This window comes from Manis pentadactyla, chromosome 13 (assembly GCF_030020395.1).
Source record: "Manis pentadactyla isolate mManPen7 chromosome 13, mManPen7.hap1, whole genome shotgun sequence".
NCBI lineage: Eukaryota > Metazoa > Chordata > Mammalia > Pholidota > Manidae > Manis > Manis pentadactyla.
The window spans coordinates 61,026,019-61,047,431 of record NC_080031.1 but is presented as its reverse complement, the minus strand read 5'-3'; the positions used below and the strand labels follow the sequence as shown (position 1 = coordinate 61,047,431).

The 21,413-nt window shown below is 37.7% G+C and overlaps 1 protein-coding gene across 13 annotated transcripts in view; it reads right to left on the bottom strand.

The window, feature by feature from the left end:
• Window positions 1-21,413, bottom strand: part of RAPGEF6 (Rap guanine nucleotide exchange factor 6) — a 246,308-nt gene that overhangs the window by 92,468 nt on the left and 132,427 nt on the right. For all 13 annotated transcript variants that reach the window (XR_008993532.1, XR_008993531.1, XM_057491194.1 and 10 more), the window contains one exon: window positions 6,227-6,358. Coding sequence is in view for 11 of the 13 variants with exons in the window: in XM_057491194.1 (XP_057347177.1) it covers window positions 6,227-6,358 (132 nt within the window). In the remaining 2 variants the exon portion in view is untranslated. The remainder of the gene's footprint in view (window positions 1-6,226; window positions 6,359-21,413) is intronic.

The window sequence follows — 21,413 nt, the reverse complement described above, 5'->3', positions numbered from 1 at the left end:
AGAAGCAGGGAAATGTAATATATAATCAGGAGAAAAATCTATCAGTCTAGAGACCCAGGAGTGACAGATCATGGAATTAGGTGACATGAGCTTTTGAGTTATTACAAATAAGTTCAAGGATTTAAAAGAAAATATAAACATAATTAGGGACAAAATGGGAAGTTTCAAAGAAATGTAAACTGTAGGAAGAGTAAACCTGAAAAAGGGCAATACAAAAACTATCCAAACTGAAGCAAGAGAAGATAAAAAAGCCAGAAAGAAAATTTAACCAAGCCTCAGACACTTATATGATAGTATCACAAGTTCTTATACAAAAATGTAGGTCAAAGAGATAAGCCACAATCATTACGGTAGGGTACAGAGATCACAGCCTGGCCTTTCAAGTACTTTACAAATACAAGCCTATTCTAGTAGGAATTCTTTTGGAATACAAAAGACCCAGAAAAATGATGATAAATATAATTAAGTTCAGAAAAAAAAAAGTATATTGGTGAAAGGGCTAATAAGACAAGTTTATTAAACTTTTTGTGCCTTTCCTTTCCTACAGTATGAATGTGTCTCTGTGTATATATGTAACTAATTTGGTGAGGCAGACAGTCTAAGGTGATTTTCTGATGATTTAGCCTTCCCCAAATAAACCATCAGAGGATATCCTTTACCTGTTTGCACCTAGATAAACAATGAGAACTATAGATCAGAATGAAAAGTTACAAAAAGTTACAAAAACAAAAACATTTTCAAACTTAGAGTAAATATTAAGTCAGAGACTTAGATTTTCTCAGTGCTTATCTTTCCGGCATTCCCATTTTTAGTATTTTATGCAACCTTTTTCATGGACCACGTAGGTCTTTATATTTCCTCTTTGTCTTTATGGTCTGGGCAAGAATACTGTGAAATCAATCCTTTGCAGTAATGCTTCTCAGGCTGCCCATTCCACAATCTCTACAACAGGGCAGGCGGGCAAAGTAAAGCCTCCTTTGCCCTGAATCATCAAGCCTTAGTGGGTAATCATCCTGAGTTTTCCTTGGAAACAATATTGGTTTCTACTTCTAAATGTAATTCAACTAAAAAAAGTTATAGATTACTTCCTAAGTGCCAAACCCTGTGCTTATTAACTCAGCATGGTATATACAAGAAACAAACACATTCTGATCTCCACAAATTTACCACAAGGACGCAAAATGTCAACTCTACAAAGTAACTAAACTAAAAAGCAACATGACCTACAAAAAATCGCTGTGGGGATCCAAGATATGAGAGACGATTTTAAACTGTCATGGAGGTGGAGCTGTAGGTGAAAAGAGTGTAACCAAAATACAGGGCTAGGAAAAACCAACCGCATTCTAGGAATAGCACATGTGTTTGTTTGAACCAGGATACAGAATCTGCAAGTGGGGAATAGTAGAATATAAAACAAGACTTGGAGATTATGGCTAAAAGTGAAAGGCTTAGAATCAGAATATGAATTTGAAATGAAATGAAGAGTACAAATTAGATAGTGGTGAAGCATTGAAACTTTTAAGTCATAGAGGAGTGAAGTCATACTGTCCTTGCAATTTACTTCAAGTGAAGTTTAAAAAATGGGAGCAAAGATAACAGATTTTTGACAAGGACACAAATGATCTTCTTAAGAGAAATACTAAAGACATGGAGAAGAAAACATGTGGTAGGGAAGCTAGTTGAGGTGTCAAAAGAACATCGCCATAGAAACGGGCACCAGAGTTCTGGAGAAAGAGGCAGTAGAGCTCTGAATTAAGGAACCAGGCTGACAAGAGGTGGTAAAGTGAAGCATTTAGAACCGTTTATTATTTCCTACACAGCAACCAAAAAAGATTGGTGGGGGATAAATATGTGTACTTCAGGTTATTTAAAAATAAGTTAATGAAAAGACAAGTGCTTCAGTTAAAAAATCAATTTCACAATATTCCTGGTCTTGGAAAAGATCAAAAGGAACAGAAAAGGGAATCTAGTAAAAAGCACTCCTTATTTATCGAGCATTCTTTGAAGATACATAAAATATTTTATCTAAGAACACTCTAACATTTTAATGCATACTATTAGCTAATTTTTATGCTAATCTGATTACAAAGATACACAGAAACCATTATTTACATTTTTTCCCCAGAGTGTAGTAAATGTTCTTCTATCTTGGAGGTTCTTTGAGAGCCAAGGGCTTTTATATGCATGCAAACTCTCGACAAGGAAATGCATAGGAGCATAGCAACACATTTGGCCATATAAAATGGTATAAACCATTTCCCTGTTAAGAATTGTTGTTAGGATGTCTCTCTTCTCTCTTCCCTTCAAATTAAAAATTAAAATACTTGTTGCATTGCTTCACAAGGCTATGCTTACACTGCATACAAGCCATGACGGGGTCAGGTGTTCACTTTTAAAGGCTCTCAAATGCTGAAATTTGGATAACCAGACAAACCACTTCAGTTTTTGCTGGCAAGGTATATATTTTGGCAATGTACACCTGTAACTAAAAGGATGAATTCATAGTTGTACACCTGTAACTAAAAGGATGAATTCATAGTTTTTTAACAGGTACTCCAAAGGAGACCTGAGGTCAAGGGAAAAACCAAGGGCCCACTATTGATTTAATTCTTCTTCCCTTAATTTTAGTCCTGAGGATCTGAATGGATACACACACATAACTTGGTTGGTGGTATTTACCTTATCCATTTTTCTTTTAATTGTAGATACAGAAGTTCTACATTTTGGGGGAGATTAATTTATGAACTGATTTTCATTCTGTTCTTATTCCTTTACCCCCATTAATTATTCCTTAATATTTTCCCACAATTTTATTCAATTTCTACTTTTCACTATACACTCTATACAACCTCTTTAAAATTTGTGAAATATAGAAACACTAATGTTTATTGAGAAAAACTTGAGAAAAGCTTAAGGAATGCAATAAAAACTACCCACAAACCTACCACCAGTAGGAAAACAGTATTACCATTTGGTTCCCTTAAAATCAGATTTACATTGCATGCACACATATGCAAAATATACATATTTCTTTAAAGATTCTGATTTCTTTTCCTTCTGTAGTTATCTTTGCTGGTATTCATTTTAATCTTCTCCATCCTTTGTATATTATTCTAAGCTTAACTAAAGTCTGAGTTTAAGAAAGTTTTTCTTCAGCCGTCACTTTTAAATGATTTTATCTTAAATTTTTGTATATCTGACTTCAGCATTATGATAATTTTTCTCCTTTAACTTTCTAAATTCGTTTTGGTTCTATAATTTTATTGTCTTTGTTCCTTTTATCTTTCACTCTCCCTAAATTCATTAAAACTTACTTTTATCTTATGGTTGCTTTGTAAGTTTGACTGCATCATCTTTAAACTATGATTATGTGATATAAAGTGTTTTGAGAAATACATATTTGGTCATTTATATGATCAAATATGTATTTCCTAGGTAGATTTTGTGTTCATCCGCAGTTCCTGAAAACACTGCAGTCTTAAAGGTGAAATGGGTGTCTTGTCATGTTAATGAGACTTTTGGACCCACCCAAGGGCAAGGCTGGAGGTTGGATCAACCACTGGTCAATAATTTAGTCAATCATGACTAAATTAAAATCATGACTCAATAAAGCCCTCACAAAAACCCTGGAGAAGAGCTTATCTCACTCTGTCTCTCTGTTCTGCTTGGCTGGATCCTGTTTCTTGGTCAGAGAGAGCTCCTAATCTTGGGGAGCCAGGCCCCAAACTCCACGAGGAAAGAAGTTCCTTTATTCGGGACCTCACCCTATGATTCTCTTCATCTGGCTGTTAACTTGTATCCTTTATTAAACTGGTAAAACATTAAGTTTTTCCTGAGTTCTGTGAGCCACTCTAGCAAATTAATTGAACCCAAGTGGGAGGTTGTGGGAACCTCCAATCTGTATCCAGTAGTCAGAAGCACAGGTAACTGCCTGAGGCTTGCAACCAGTGTGTGGAGCGGGGATGGAGGGCAGTCTTGTAGGACGGAGCCCTTAACCCAGGAATCTGGTGCTGCCTCCAGGCAGAGAGCATCAGAACTGAGTTGAGTTCTCCAACACCACGCTGGTGTTTGAGAATTGCTTGGTGTAAGTATGGATGGGAAGACCCCCCTCCAGGGTCCAGGAACCCAAATGAAGTTATACTACTGTTACTGCTGTGTATAATGCTGTTACTGTTAAATGTATTAGGTAGGGAAAAAATACACCACTGCATTTGGTGTTGGATGTGTGGGAATCGTAGATTCCATTTATGTGACCTTCTGGAAAATGCAAAACTACAAGGGTAGAAACAAGATTGGTGGTTGCGAGGCACCGGGCTCGTCAGGAGAAGGGACTGACTATAAAGGAGCATAAAGTACTTTCTGAGGTGATGGAAATGTCCTATGTCTCTTTTACTATATGTAAATTATAACATAGTTAACATCAAACATACACAAACACAACTAATGAGGTAGGAAGCAGAACTGATAGGACTTTGTGCTGAATGTGATGATCAAGGAAGGATAGCCACTGGTAGTTGAGTTTCGGGGTTAAGAAGAGGTACGCTCTTCACGTTGTAATGGAAGCACTCCTTGGTTGCAGTTCTCCAAACTTAGAAAGACTCTAAAAAGGTAAAATGAGCTGTAGAGAATGCTACTGATGAAGGAAAACATATGGAAGATTGAAATAGGGCAGCCTTATACAAGGCCATGGTTCCACAGGGAAAACCTCCAACCACACTCGTATGTACATTCCAGCCTCAGTCTCAGGTGGGCCAGCCAGCAGGTGGACATCCTGGAGATGCTAATATAAGTGCAATGCTTCTGAAGCTCTTTCGGAATCTTGCCAAACATAGGATCTCACTGTGTACAGCCTGTGCTCTGGTTCATAGTAAGGCACTGGACTATTCTCTTGTTCCTTCTCTCACAACCATTCCTTGCTCTGTTCCTTGCCCCAAAAAGGTAATCACATGTGGCTCAGAAATGGATATACTAGTGAAACCAGGTATCTACAGCTCATCAACAACACTTCTCTGCTGTACAGGCTCTCTTAGCAAGGTCCAGACATTCTCACTTATCCTGAAATCTACAGCCAAATTCCTGAACTTCCTCAATCCAGGGTCAATCCTCCCTAGGGCTGTTCACTAGGAAAAACAGAGTCCAGAAAATAACAGCTCTACTTCAACTTCTGCATGTGCAACAACTTGTTTTTTCCACAAGACTTCTTTTGGGGAGGGGCATAAGGAATGGAGCCCAACATAGAAAGCAGCCCCAAAGCCACTGCCCTGTTTTTAACTTAATAAAAATTCCTTGTTCTCTCTGCTATAAAACGGTGAACAGGGAGACTTTACTGTTCTATCAGTGATAAAATGAATGTAAACAGAGATAATGCAGATGCCACAGCAATGACCTTTGTGGAGAAAGCCATTCATAAACCAAATATGGGGTCTTTTTCTCAATTTTGCATCTGCCTGAAAGTTCCCTTAACAGAGGAATGCCGATTTCCCTAAAACTTCTGAATCTGGGGAACTCAATGGAACCAGAGCCTAATATGTTTTCCTCATACAGTGATGATTCAATTTCAACTGATAAGTACCATATGGCAGCCCCTGGCCACATGTGGCTGTTGGGCACCTGAAATGTGGCTACTCTGAACTGAGATGTGCTGTAAGTTTAAAGTCTGGCTTTTAAAGACAGTATGAAAAAGTAACTAATTCATAATTTTAAAATACTGATTACATGTTGTAATGATAATATTTGGATAAACTTTCTACATAAAATACATTAAAATTAATTTTACCTATTTTCCTTTTCATTTTTTAATGTGGTTACTAAAAAATTTAATAGAGCCTTTCCAATACAAAAGAAAACTCTAATCTTCATGACTTTATTGATAGAACACTTATACAGTCAATTATAAGAAAAATCAGCCCTTTTATAAGTTTAAGGTTGTTTTAAGAACAATTTTCTACCAAAGCAAGCACATACTAATATGGATTCACCTGGAAAAAAAGAAAAAAAACCCACAACAACACATTGTATTACATACTGCTAAACCATTTTAATCACTCACAAAAGATATATCACTTTTTAAATAAGGTGTGCAAATTTGAAACAGTATATAAAGCATATTTACGCAAGACCTTATGTCTGAATTTCATATGCTAATTAGAAGATATGTGACCAAGCACAAAATATCTGGCATAATAAAAAAGCCATAGGCATAGCACAAAAACTCCTAAGGTATTACCTGATAGATATCAGATAAACTGCTGCTCCCAGAGTCACTGGCGATGCTACAACCAGACTGACTAGAAGACACATGAGTCACCTGTGGATGAGGGTTGTCTGTGATATGCATCTTGGTAAGATCGGCTGGAAGCTGAAGAAAAAAACAATTTTAAGATTCTAAATATCAAACTTTATAAGAGTTTTGGACACATTGTAACTTCGGCAACAAATTCTTACTTTATGTACATTACTTTGTAACCTCATTCTTATGAAAAATCTTAGGAAGAACTGCATGAGCACTCTGATAATGCTAAGACAGCCTATACTGGAATCCCACTGAGCAGATTACCATTTGTAATGATACTTCAGAGAAACAACTTGGCCCTCTTTTTCCCCAAATAAAAATATCAAGGGTCGCCACTGTAAAGGATAGGAATGCTCTGTCTCACAAGTACACACACTCACCCACAACCCCAAATATTACTATGAAATGGTCACTAATACCAGAATAAAACCACCATATTTTGGATTAACATACAGCATCTGGCAGCAAGATTTAAGAATAGTTAAGTTGTTGCATTCAATTTTCCAAAAATTTAGTAAGCCTCTCTTCACTTAGTATTGTATTAGTTTGTAGCTGGCCCCTAAAACCTTTTTAGTAATCATGATGTAATGAATGGATGTACTAGTATAGGGATACTAGTATAGGGATACAAGAGACACAGAAGGAAATGATTCCACCGTCTCATGTTTAATCTGGTCATACTTTTTTTTTAAATCAGGGATGCAGGTTGTACAATATATTTCATACCATAAAAAAAAACATACAATAGCCACAATAAAAGGCACCATGCTGCTGCTCTCTCTCTCTCTTTGTCTCTGTCTCTCTGTCCCCCTGCTCTCTCTCCGCTCTCTCTGTCCCGCTGCTCTCTCTTCTGCTCCCTCTCTCTTGCTCTCTCTCTCTCTCTCCACACCCCTTCCCTCTGGGGCAGCCACTCTCTCTTTCAGATAATAAAGTCTCTTGTGTGGGAAAAAAAAAACCATAAAATATATGCTGGAGGAATTAAGAAACAAACCATTGTCCTTCAGAATAATCAAAGTTTTACATAGGAAGTATGGTGACATATTTTCCAAATCATTTCTCTGCAACTTGCCATTTATAAAAATTAAAGAAATCTATTAACTTTTTAAAACAAGGTTTCTCATTATTTTAGTAGAGAAAAATGTTAAAGAAATGAACGTGTAACAGTGGAAACTAAATATACTTTAAAGGAGAAAATGGCCAAGTCTGAATTATATTATCTAAAGAGGAGTTATTGTAATTATAAAAACTACACATGAAGAAATTGTACGACAAAATTCCCCAGCTGATAAAGGTGGGTTAGGTAATTCAGATGAATTCCATAAATAAGATAAACAGAAAAACAGGAATATACAAATACAATCTGGCTTTTGAGGACGTTTTTCTCCTAGTTAGTGTTTTCTGATTCCTAAAAAGGAGGCCAACAGGCTGAGAAATATTCCCAACAGTCATTCATCAAAGAGACAAAAGCTATATTCCAAGGCTTAGCATGGAACTGCCATACTTTGAAATTGGAACCCTGGGAAGTATATTGCACTCCAGGAGTAAATATGATCCAAAAGTATCTTGAGGTCCATTTTAGAATCACCTCAATCCCTGATGCTAGATTAAGATTATACAGGATTACCAGAGCTTCCAGTGAAGTACTGGAAGCAAACACAAATCACCATAGGAAAAAGTCATCCTAGGTGTCAAGTTATCTTAAAATTTTTGCATACCCAACATCCACTGCATAAAGCCAGGCATATTAGAAGACAAGATGGCACTGATGAAAACTAAGAGAAATAATAAACTCTAGGAAAAAAGTAACAAAGAACTTTCAAATAATGGAGTTATCAGAATCTAAAGTAACTAAATGTAATAAATATATACACCAGGGGTTGGCAAACATTTTCTTTAAAGTACCAAAAAGTATATATTTTAGGCTTTTGCAGGCCATATATAGTCCTTGTGATACACTTTTCTTTAACCTTTTTTTTTTTAACAACCGTTCAAAAATGTAAAAATCATTCTTAGCTCACAGGTCATACAGCTCACTGGCCATATGTGGTCCAGTTTAGCAATCCACGATTCACAGAAAAAGACAAGACTAAATATTTTAGCAAAGAAATAAAAACTAACAATGAAATGAAAATTCCAAAATTGAAAAATACAATTGTGTAAATTAAAAAGTCAACATATGGACTCAGTAATGGATTTGACATAGCTAAAGAGAAAATTAGCAAAGTAAAGACTGGTGTGAAAAAATATTCAAAAGGAAGCATGGTAAGCAAAAACTATAAAGATAGGAGAGGAGGGGCAGGAGCGGCAGGAGATGGCTAACCTAAGACGGTAACATCTAAATACCCAGTTACAGAAACAGAAAGAGTGTTTAAAGGCATAGAAGATGATGGCTGAGCAGTTTCCAAAACTGAAAAAAAAAAAAGATAAAAAGTCATAGATCAAGCAGGTTTAAGAATTATCAGCAAGATAAGTAAAAACAAAATCACACCTATGTACACCAGGGTAAAACTGTTGAGGGGAAAAAGACAAAGAGAAAAGTCTTATAAGCAGTCAGGAAAAAGAGATTACTTTCATGAAAAGAAAATTAAATTGATGGCTGACTTCTCAACAGAAATTTGGAAGGCAGAAGACAATGGAGTGATATCTTCAAGAGCTAGTATTCTATAACCAGCAAAAACAGTACTTAAAAAGGCCAAATAAAGTCATTTGAAGAGAAACAAAAATGAAGAGAAATATTCTCCAGCAGACCTGCAATGAAGGAAATACACTGGGAAAAAGAAAATGATTCCAGACTGTAGTTTCTAGATGCAGAAAAGAAGGAAAAACAATGAAAACAGGAAATATGTGGGTAAATTTACAGGAATACTTACTATATAAGTTAGTAACATTAACGTTCCATGAAGCTTAAAATGCGCATAGAACTAGAATACATTAAAACAACAGAATGAAAGCCTGGAGAAAGGTAAATGAAGTTATTAAAGTGCTCTAAGTTCTTGTACTGTCCACGTAACTGTAGCAACACACTTGATAGTTGAAGGATACATTGTTGTAATCTTTAAGGAAAGCAGTACATAACGACCAAGCTAAGAGGGAAAAATATTAAATATTAAAAGAATGGAAAAAATATACACCATGCAAATATAAATCAAAGAAAGCTTATATAGTTATATCAATGTCAGATAAAGTAGATTTTGGGCCAAAAGCATTAGTAGAGACAAAAAAGGGGCATTTCATATTAATCAAAGGTTCAACACTAAATAAATATGCATCTAGTAACAGCCTCAAAATGTGTAAGGCAAAAAATGAAAACAATGAAAGGAGAACTAGATGAATCCACAATTATGTTGTGAAATTTTACCACAGATTTGTGACAAAATAAATAAAAAATAAGTGAAATACAGAAGATGTGAATGTAATTAACAAACTTGATTTAAAGTGTATGTACACAGAACATTGCTACAAAAAACGACAGAATACACATTCCTTGAGGGTACACAAAATAACATTTATAAAAACTGACAATAAGGCAGGCCTCAACAAGTTTCAAAAGATTTTAATCGTACAGACAGTATCTCAGATCATAGCATAAATAAGTAACAAAAAAGAACTAAGTAACAAAAAAGGACTAGAAAATGATCACAGAGACAGGAGTAGAGGACAGTAAAGATGGCAGTGTAGGAAAGCAAGGCAAAAACCTCCTCCCCAAATCACATAGAACACAAAAATACAACAAATATAACTAGGCCAGAGATCAACCTGAAGATTACAAAATGGGCCACCTACATCTGGGGAAGAAAAGATGACCCTACAGGAAAGGGTAAAGTACAAAGCTGTGATTCAGCGGGACCCAAACCTCCCCCAACCCTGGCCCACAGGCAGGAGGAAGAGGAATGAAGCAGAGAGAGAGTAGAAGCCCAGGACCCTGAACACCTGGCTCTGCAGATCTACTCTGGGAAAAGGAGCCCACACTGCACAGTGCCCTGGTGATTGGTGCGGCTAGACAGGAGAGACAGGTGGAGCACCTTGGGAGGCTGAGATCCCAGCAGTCTGGGGAGCACAGGCACGCTCTACTAGCCCCCCTGAGAGAGACAGCAGAGCAGGCAACTTGAAAGACTTCCCAGTAGTGAGAGGGGTGCCAGAGGGGAGGACTGCACAGTGCTCTTCTATTTAGGAGAAAGGTAGGGTGGTGGACAATACCTCCCTACCCACCCTCAGCCCAACAGGTTGGGAGCCCTCAGGAGCTTCAGATGCTCTATTTCCCTTGCTGACAACACACACCAGAGACTCATCACAGTGGTGCACAGCCTGGTCAGAAGTGAAAACAAACTTTACTCCCAAGCAGGCATGGGGCAAACCCCAGTCTGTCTGCTCAGCCCGATTTTGGGACAGCTGGGGAGCTGCATGCAAGAGCCAGGCCTAATACCTCTTTACTCCCGGCAGGTGCTGGTCTCATGTGCCTACGCCCCAGCAATGAAGCAAGCTGGAGGGAAGGCAGCTCCACCCATAGCAACTACAGACAAAATTCTCCCCACTCCTGTAATCAGCTAATGGCCCACACAGCCCACCTGAAATCAGAACACCAGGAGCAAGGCACCCACTGCATGCCAACCCAGGGCTCCTAAACAGAAAACTGAGCTTCTAGGCACTAACGGGGCCTCCCACACAAACCTACACACACACACACACACACAGAGAGAGAGAGAGAGAGAGAGAGAGAGAGAGAGAGAGAGAGAGAGAGAGAGAGAGGAGAGGAATTTGATCCAAAAATTCAAGAAAAAAATGCCAGCAAGAGGGCTAATGAAACTGAAGTGACCAATCTGCTTGATAAAGATTTAAACAGAGGTCATAAACATGTACACGGAGCTACAGAAAACGCAAGATCTGAGGGAGGACTTCGACAAAGAAATAGAAATTTTGAAAAATATAATATCTGAAACATACAATGGAGGAATTTAAAACTAGATTAGATGAGGTAGAGGAGATGGTAAAAATGAAGTAGAAATCAGAGAACAGAAAAACAAAAACTGAGGAACAGAGAGATAAAGGGATCTCTAGGAATGAAAGAATAGTTGTGTGACCAATCCAAATGGAACAATATTGGCATTATAGGGGTACGAGCAGGAGAGAGACAAAGGTATAAAAAGTCTCTTTGAGGAAATAATTGTTGAAAACTTTCCCAGTCTGGTGAAGGAAATAGTCACTCAGGTCATGGAAATGCAGAGATCTCCTAACACAAGCAACCATAGGAAAACAACACAAAGACATACAATAATTAAAATCGCAAATATCAAGGACAAGGAGAGAGTATTGAAAGCAGTCAGAGAGAAAAGATCACTTATAAAGGAAACCCCATTAGCTATCAGCAAAACACTTACAGGCCAGAAGGGAGTGGCATTAAATATTAATGCAATGAAACAGAAGGGCCTCCAACCAAGAATCCTCTACCTGGAAAAATTATCATTTAAATTTGAAGGAGGGATAAACCCATTTCCAGATAAACAAGAGTTGAGTGAATTCACCACCACTACCAAACCATTTCAACAGGATATCTTAAAGGGACTACTCTATATGTACATGCACATAAGGCTAAACAGCTGTCACCAGAGAAACCCACAGTAAAGGTAGTATACCAATTAATTACCAAGCAAGTACAAAATTAAATCAACTACTCACAAAGTTAATCAAGGGATACACAAAGAGGACAGAGTATGACACCTACTATATAAAAGCAGAGGAGGAAGAAGGGGGAAAAAAAAAAAGAACCTTTAGATTCTTTTTGAAATAGAGTAATAAGCAATTTAAGATAGACTGTTAGACAGTAAGGAAGCTATCCTTGAGCCTTCGATAACTACAAATCTAAAGCCTACAATGGCAATAAGTAAATACCTATCGATAATCACCCTACATGTAAATGGACTGAATGCACCAATCAAAAGATACAGAGTTGCAGAACGGATAAAAAAACAAGACCCATCTATATGCTGCCTACAAGACACTCATTTCAAACCCAAAGACATACACAGACTAAAAGTGAAGGGATGGAAAAAGATATTTCATGCAAATAATAGGGAGGAAAAAAGGAGTAGCAGCACTTATATCAGACAAAATACATTTAAAAACAAAGAAAGTAACAAGACACAAAGAAGGACATTAATAATGATAAAGGGGTCAGTCCAACAAGAGGGTATAACCATTATAAATATCTATGCACCCAATATAGGAGCACCTAAACATGTGAAACAAATACTGAAAGAATTAAAGGAGGAAATAGAATGCAATGCATTAATTTTAGGAGATGTCAATACACTGCTCACACCAAAACACAGATCAACCAGACAGAAAATAAGAGACAGAGGCATTAAACAACACATTAGAACAAATGGCCTAACAGACATCTACAGAACACTCCACCCAAAAATAGCAGGATATACATTCTTCTCAAGTATACATGGAACATTTTACAGAACAGATCACATACTAGTCATAAAAAGAGACTCAATAATTTAAAAAAGATTGAAATTGTGCCAACCAGCTTTTCAGACCACAAAGGTATGAAACTAGAAATAAATTATGCAAAGAAAACAAAAAAGCCCACAAACACATGGAGGCTAACAACATGCTTTTAAATAATCAATGGATCAATGAACAAATAAAAACAGAGATCAAGCAATATACGGAGACAAATGAAAACAACTCAAAAGCCAAAACCTGTGGAATACAGCAAAGGCGATTCTAAGAGGACAGTATATAGCAATGCAGGCTTACCTTAAGAAAGAAGAACAATTCCAAATGACAGTCTAACTTATAATTAATGAAACAAGAAAAAGAACAAATAAAGCCCAAGTCAGCAGAAGGAAGGACATAACAAAGATGAGAGCAGAAATAAATAAAACTGGGAAGAATAAAACAATAGAAAGAATCAATGAAAGCAGGAGCTGATTCTTTGGGTCAATAAACAAAATAGATAAGCCACTAGGAAGACTTATCAAGAAAAAAAGAGAGTGTACACACATAAATAGAACAGAAATCAGAAAGGAAAAATCAGAACAGACACCAAAGGAAATACAAAGATTTATTACAGAATTCTGAAAAATTATATGCCAACAAACTGGACAACTTACAAGAAATGGATATCTTTCTAGAAAAAAACACAAACTTCCAAGGCTGATTCAGGAAGAAACAGAAAATCATAACAGACCAATTATCATCAATGCAATCAAACTGGTAATCAAAAAACTACCTAAGAACAAAGTCCCTGAACAAGACGGTTTCACCACTGAATTTTTAAAAACATATAGAAAAGATCTAATACTCATCCTCCTCAAAGTATTCTAAAAAGCAGAGGAGAAGGCAATACTTCCAAACTCATTCTAAGAAGCCAACAACACTGTAATTCCAAAACCAGGCAAAGACACCACAAAAAAAGAAAATTACAGACCAATACCCCTGATGATCATAGATGCAAAAATCCTCAACAAAATACTAACAAAGCAAATTTTTAAAAACATCAAAAATATCATCCATTGGAGCCAAGATGGTGGCATGAGTAAGGGAGCGGAAATCTCCCAAAACCATACATATTTTTGAAAATACAACAAATACAACTATTCTTAAATGAGAGGCCAGAAGATTCAGGACAACAGCCAGGCTACATCTATATCTGGGAGAACCCAACGCCTCTAGAAGGGGGTAAGATACAAGCCGCGGCCCAGTGGGACCTGAGAGCCACTCCTACCCCAGCTTCCCGGCAGGAGGAGAGGAGTCGGAGCAGGAGGGAGAGGGAGCACAGGACTGCCAAATACTCAGCCCTAGTCATCTGCACCAGGAGCGTAGAAACACAGTGCATGGTGCATTGGATACTAGGGAAACGGAACAGAAAAACCTGCGAGCAGGTACCCACAGCCAGTGCTGCTGGAACAAAAGAAAAGCGAGCGCTTTTTGAAAGTCTTAAAGGGAGGGGAGCCTCACAGTTGGATGGAAGCCGCCTGGCACACTCAGCCCAGCAGCTCGGAATGCCGGGGAACTCCGGGTGCCCTAACCACCTGGGCGGCAGCGGAGCACTGAGACCCCTCACGCAATAAACAACCTCCCGCCCGTTCCCCCTCCAGCATGGCCCTGCCATAGCAGAGTATCAGCTTGAGACCAGCCACGCCCACAGCAACCACGCAAGAATCAGAGACCCTGTGCGCAGATGCCCGGCACAAGCCACTAGGGGTCGCCGTTCTCCCAGGAGAGGAAGGTGAGGAGCAAGCACAAAGGGACTTTGTTCTCCCAACTGACACACACGCCAACTGACCACGACTACCTATTGCCATGAAAAGGCAGAAGAATTTGATCCAGACCAGAAACACACAGACATCCTCCCCTGAGAGAGAACCTGAAGAGCGAGACTTAACCAATCTTCCTGAAAAAGAATTCAAAATAAAGGCCATAACCATGCTGATGAACATGCAGAGAAATATGGAAGAGCTAAGGAGGAAGAATACAGAAATAAAACAATCTCTGGAAGGACTTAAAAGCAAAACAGACGAGGTGGAAGAGGCCGCTAATGGAATATAAATCAGAGAACAGGAATGCAGAGAAGTTGATGCAGAGAGAGATAAAAGGATCTCCAGGAATGAAAGAATATTAAGAGAACTGTGTGACCAATCCAAATGGAACAATATCCATATTGTAGGGGTAGCAGAAGAAGAAGAAGAGAGAAAAAGGGATACAAAGTGTATCTGAAGAAATAATTGCGGAAAACTTACCCAACTGGGGGAGGAAATAGTCGCTCAAACCACGGAAGCACACAGAACTCCCAACACAAGGGACCCAAGGAGGACAACACCAAGACACATGATAATTAAAATGGCAAAGATCAAGGACAAGAACAGAGTATTAAAGGCAGCCAGAGAGAGAGAAAAAAGGTCACCTACAAAGGAAAACCCATCAGGCTATCATCAGACTTCTCAACAGAAACCTTACAGGCCAGAAGAGAATGGCATGATATATTTAATGCAATGAAACGAAGGGTCTTGAACCAAGAATACTGTTTACAGCACGATTATCATTTAAATATGAAAGAGGGATTAAACAATTCCCAGACAAGCAAAAGTTGAGGGAATTTGCCTCCCACAAACCACCTCTACAGGGTATTTTAGGGGGACTGCTCTAGATGGAGGCACTCGTAAGGGCAAATACATGTCACCAGAAAAAATAACATCACAGCAAAGAACGCAGAACAATCAAATACTAACTAAAGGCAAAAAATAAAATCAACTACCTACAAAAGCAGTTAAAGGAAACACAAAAGAGCACAGAATAAAACACCTAACATATAAAGAATGGAGGAGGAGGAATAAGAAGGGTGAGAAATAAAGAACCATCAGACTGTGTTTATAATAGCTCAATAAGCGAGTTAAGTTAGACAGTACGATAGTAAAGAAGCTAACCTTGAACCTTTGGTAACCATGAACCTAAAGTCTACAATGGCAATAAGTACATATCTTTCAATAATCAATAATCACCTAAATGTAAATGGACTGAATGCACCAATCAAAAGACACAGAGTAACAGAATGGATTAAAAAGCAAGACCCATCTATATGCTGCTTACAAGAGACACACCAAAAACCCAAAGACATACACAGACTAAAAGTCAAAGGATGGAAAAAGATATTTCATCCAAACAACAGGGAGAAAAAAGCAGGTGTTGCAGTACTAGTATCAGACAAAATAGACTTCAAAGCAAAGAAAGTAAAAAGAGATAAAGAAGGACATTACATAATGATAAAGGGGTCAGTCCAACAAGAGGATATAACCATTATAAATATATATGCACCCAATACAGGAGCACCAACATATGTGAAACAAATACTAACGGAATTAAAGGAGGAAATAGAATGTAGTGCATTCATTCTAGGAGACTTCAACACACCACTCACTCCAAAGGACAGACCCACCAGACAGAAAATAAGTAAGGACACAGAGGCACTGAACAACACACTAGAACAGATGGACCTAACAGACATCTACAGAACTCTACACCCAAAATCAACAGGATACACATTCTTCTCAAGTGCACATGGAACATTCTCCAGAATAGACCACATACTAGGCCACAAAAAGAGCCTCAGTAAATTCCAAAAGACTGAAATTCTACCAACCAACTTCTCAGACAAAAAAGGTATAAAACTAGAAAATAATTGTACAAAGACAGCAAAAAGGCTCACAAACACATGGAGGCTTAACAAAATGCTCTAATTAATCAATGGATCAATGACCAAATCAAAACAGAGATCAAGCAATATATGGAAACAAATGACAACACAAAGCCCCAACTTTTGTGGGATGCAGCAAAAGCCATTTTAAGAGGAATGTATATAGCAATCCAGGCATATTTAAAGTAGGAAGAACAATCCCAAATGAATCGTCTAAAGACACAATTATCGAAATTGGAAAAAGAAGAACAAATGAGGCCTAAAGTCAGCAGAAGGAGGGACATAATAAAGATGAGAGAAGAAATAAATAAAATTGAGAAGAATAAAACAATGGAAAAAAAAATCAATGAAACCAAGAGATGGTTCTTTGAGAAAATAAACAACATAGGTAAGCCTCTACCAGACTAAATAAGAGAAAAAAAGAGAATAAATACACATGAACAGAATCAGAAACAAGAAAGGAAGAATCATGACGGACCCCACAGAAATACAAAGAATTATTAGAGAATACTACAAAAAACTATATACTAACAAGCTGGAAAACCTAGAAGAAACAGACAACTTCCTAGAAAAATACAACCTTCCAATATTGACCAAGGAAAAACAGAAAATCTAAACAGACCGATTACCAGCAATGAAATTGAAGCGGTAATCAAAAAACTACCCAAGAGCAAAACCTCTGTGCCAGATGGAGTTACCTCGGAGTTTTATCAGACATACAGAGAAGACATAAAACCCATTCTTCCTAAAGCTTTCCAAAAAAATAGAAGAGGAGGGAATACTTCCAGACTCATTCTATGAAGCCAGCATCACCCTAATACTCAAACCAGGCAAAGACCCCACCAAAAAGGAAAATTACAGACCAATATCCCTGATGAACACAGATGCAAAAATACTCAACAAAATACTAGCAAACAGAATCCAAAACTACATCAAGAGGATCATACACCATGACCAAGTGGGATTCATCTCAGGGATGCAAAGATGGTACAACATTCGAAAATCTATCAACATCATCCACCACATAAACAAAAAGAAGGACAAAAATCACATGATCATTTCCATAGACGCTGAAAAAGCATTCAACAAAATTCAACATCCATTCATGATAAAAATTCTCAACAAAATGGGTATACAGGGCAAGTACCTCAACATAATAAAGGCCATATATGATTAACCCACAGCCAACACCATACTGAACAGCAAGAAGCTGAAAGCTTTTCCTCTGAGATCGGGAACAAGACAGGGATGCCTACTCTCCACACTGTTATTCAACATAGCACTGGAGGTCCTAGCTATGGCAATTAGACAAAACAAAGAAATACAAGGAATCCAGATTGGTAAAGAAGAAGTCAAACTGTCACTATTTGCAGATGACATGATACGGTACATAAAAAACCCTACAGACTCCACTCCAAAACCACTAGAACTAATATCGGAATACAGCAAAGTTGCAGGATACAAAATTAATACACAGAAATCTGAGGCTTTCCTATACACTAACAATGATCTAATAGAGAAACCAGGAAAATAATTCCATTCACAACTGCATCAAAAATACTAAAATACCTTAGGAATAAACCTAACCAAAGAAGTGAAAGACCTATACCCTGAAAAGTACAAGACACTCTTAAGAAAAATTAAAGAGGACACTAACAAATGGAAACTCATCCCATGCTCTTGGCTAGGAAGAATTAATATTGTCAAAATGGCCATCCTGCCTAAAGCAATCTACAGATTCAGTGCAATCCCTATCAAACTACCAACAGCATTCTTCAATGAACTGCAACAAATAGTTCTAAAATTCATACAGAAACACAAAAGACCCCGAATAGCCAAAGCAATCCTGAGAAGGAAGAATAAAGTGGGGGTGGGGGGGCAATCTCACTCCCCAACTTCAAGCTCTACTACAAAGCCACAGTAATCAAGACAATTTGGTAATGGCACAAGAACAGAGCCACAGACCAGTGGAACAGAATAGAGTCCCCAGACATTAACCCAAACATATATGGTCAATTAATATACGATAAAGGAGCAACAGACACAATGGGGAAATGACATCCTCTTCAACAGCTGGTGTTGGAAAAACTGGACAGCTGCACTGTAAGAGAATGAAACTGGATCATTGTCTAACCCCTTACACAAAAGTAAATTCGAAATGGACTGAAGACCTGAATGTAAGTCATGAAACCATAAAACTCTTAGAAAAAAACATAGGCAAAAACCTTTTGGACATAAACATGAGCGAATTCTTCATGAACATATCTCCCCAGGCAAGGAAAACAAAAGTAAAAATGAACAAGTGGGACTATATCAAGCTGAAAAGCTTCTGTACAGCAAAGGACACCATCAATAGAACAAAAAGGCATCCTACAATATGGGAGAATATATTTATAAATGACAGATCCGATAAAGGGTAGACATTCAAAATACATAAAGAGCTCACGCACCTCAACAAACAAAAAGCAAACAACCCAATTAAAAAATGGGCAGAGGAGCTGAACAGATAGTTCTCCAAAGAAGAAATTCAGATGGCCAACAGGCACATGAAAAGATGCTCCACATCACTAGTCATCAGAGAAATGCAAATTAAAACCACAATGAGATATCATCTCACACCAGTAAGGATCGCCACCATGCAAAAGACAAACAACAAATGTTGGCGAGGTTGTGGAGAAAGGGAAAACCTCCTACACTGCTGGTGGGTATGTAAATTGGTTCAACCACTGTGGAAAGCAGTATGGAGGTTCCTCAAAAAGCTCAAAATAGAAATACCATTTGACCCACAAATCCCACTTCTAGGAATTTACCCTAAGAATTCAACAGCCCAATTTGAAAAAGACAGATGCACCCCTATGTTTATCTCAGCACTATTTGCAATAGCCAAGAAATGGAAGCATCCTAGTGTCCGTCAGTAGATGAATGGATAAAGAAGGTGTGGTGCATATACACAATGGAATATTACTCAGCCCTAAGAAGAAAACAAATCTTACCATTTGTAACAACATGGATGGAGGTAGAGGATATTATGCTCAGTGAAATAAGCCAGGCGGAGAAAGACAAGTACCAAATGATTGCACTCATATGTGGAATATAAGAACTAAGGAAAAACTGAAGGAACAAAACAGCAGCAGAATCACAGAACCCACGAATAGACTAACAGTTACCAAAGGGAAAGGGACTGGGGAGGCTGGGTGGGGAGGGAGAAGGGGGGGTAAGAAGAAAGGGGGCCTTACGATTAGCATGTATAATGTGGCAGGGGCCACGGGGACAGCTGTGCAACACAGAGAAGAAAAGTAGTGATCTTACAGCATCCTACTATGCTGATGGACAGTGACTAATGGCATATGTGGGGGGGACTTGGTGAAGGGGGGAGTCTAGTAAACATAATGTTTCTCATGTAATTGTAGATTAATGATACCTATATATATATATATATATATATGTATATATATATATATATATATATATATATATATATATCACCTATCATGACTAAGCGGGTTTCCAGAGATGCAAGGATGGTACAATATTCGAAAATCCATCAGTATCATAAACTATATCAACGAAAAGGAGGACAAAAACTACATGATAATCTCTAAGATGCTGCAAAAGCATTTGACAAATTTCAAACCCATTCATGATAAAAATTCTCACCAAAATGGATATAGAGGGGACATACCTGAACATAATAAAGGTCATATATGACAAACCCACAGCCAACTTCATACTTAATAGTGAAAAGCTGAAAGTTTTTCCTCTAAGATAGGGAGTAAGACAAGGATGCCCTTTCTACCCACTTTCATTTAACAAAGTAATGGATGTCCTAGCTACAGTAATTGGATAACACAAAGAAAAACAGGGCATCCAAATTGGTAAGGAAGAAGTTAAACTGTCACTGTTTCCAGACAACATGATACTATTCATAGAAAACACTACAGAATCCACCTAAAAACTGTTAGAACTAAAAAGTAAATTAACCAAAGTTGTGGGATACAAATTTAATATGGAGAAATCTGTTGCATTCCTGCATAGTAATGGTGAACTAGGAGAAAAAGAAATCAGGAAAACAACTCCATTTACCATTGCATCAAAAAGAATAAAATACTTAGGAATAAACTTAACCAAGAAAGTGAAAGACCTTTACTCTGAAAATTGCAAGACACTTGTGAGAGAAATTAAAGATGACAACAATAAATGGAAATTGATCCTGTGCTCATGGACAGGAAGAATATTGTCAAAATGGCCATCATACCTAATGCAATCTACAGATTCAATGCAATCCCTATCATAATACCAACAGCATTCTTCAATGAACAGGAACAATAGTTCTAAAATTCATTTGGAACAACAAACGACCCCGAATAGTCAAAGCAATCCTGAGAGGGAAGAATAAATCAGGAGGTATCTCGCTTCCCATCTTCAAGCTCTACTACAAAGCCACAGTAATCAAAACAATTTGGTCCTGGCACAAGAGCAGACCGATAGATCAATGGAACAGAATAGAGAGCCCAGATATAAATCCACACATATATGGCCAATTAATATACAAAAAAGAAGCCATGAAGAGACAGTGGGGAAATGACAGCCTCTTCAACAACTTGTGTTGGCAAAACTGGACACCTACATGTAAGAAAATGAAACTGGATTGTCTAACTTCATACACAAAAGTAAATTCAAAATGGATCAAAGACGTGAATGTTAGGTCATGAAACCATAAAACTCTTAGAAGAAAACATAGGCAAAAATCTCTTGAATATAAACATGAGCAACTTTTTCTTGGACACATCTCTCAAGCAAGAGGAACATAAAAAATGAAGAAGTGGGACTACATCAAGCTAAAAGCTTCTGTACAGCAAAGGACACCATCAGCAGAACAAAAGGCATGCTACAGCATGGGAGAATATATTAAAAAATGAC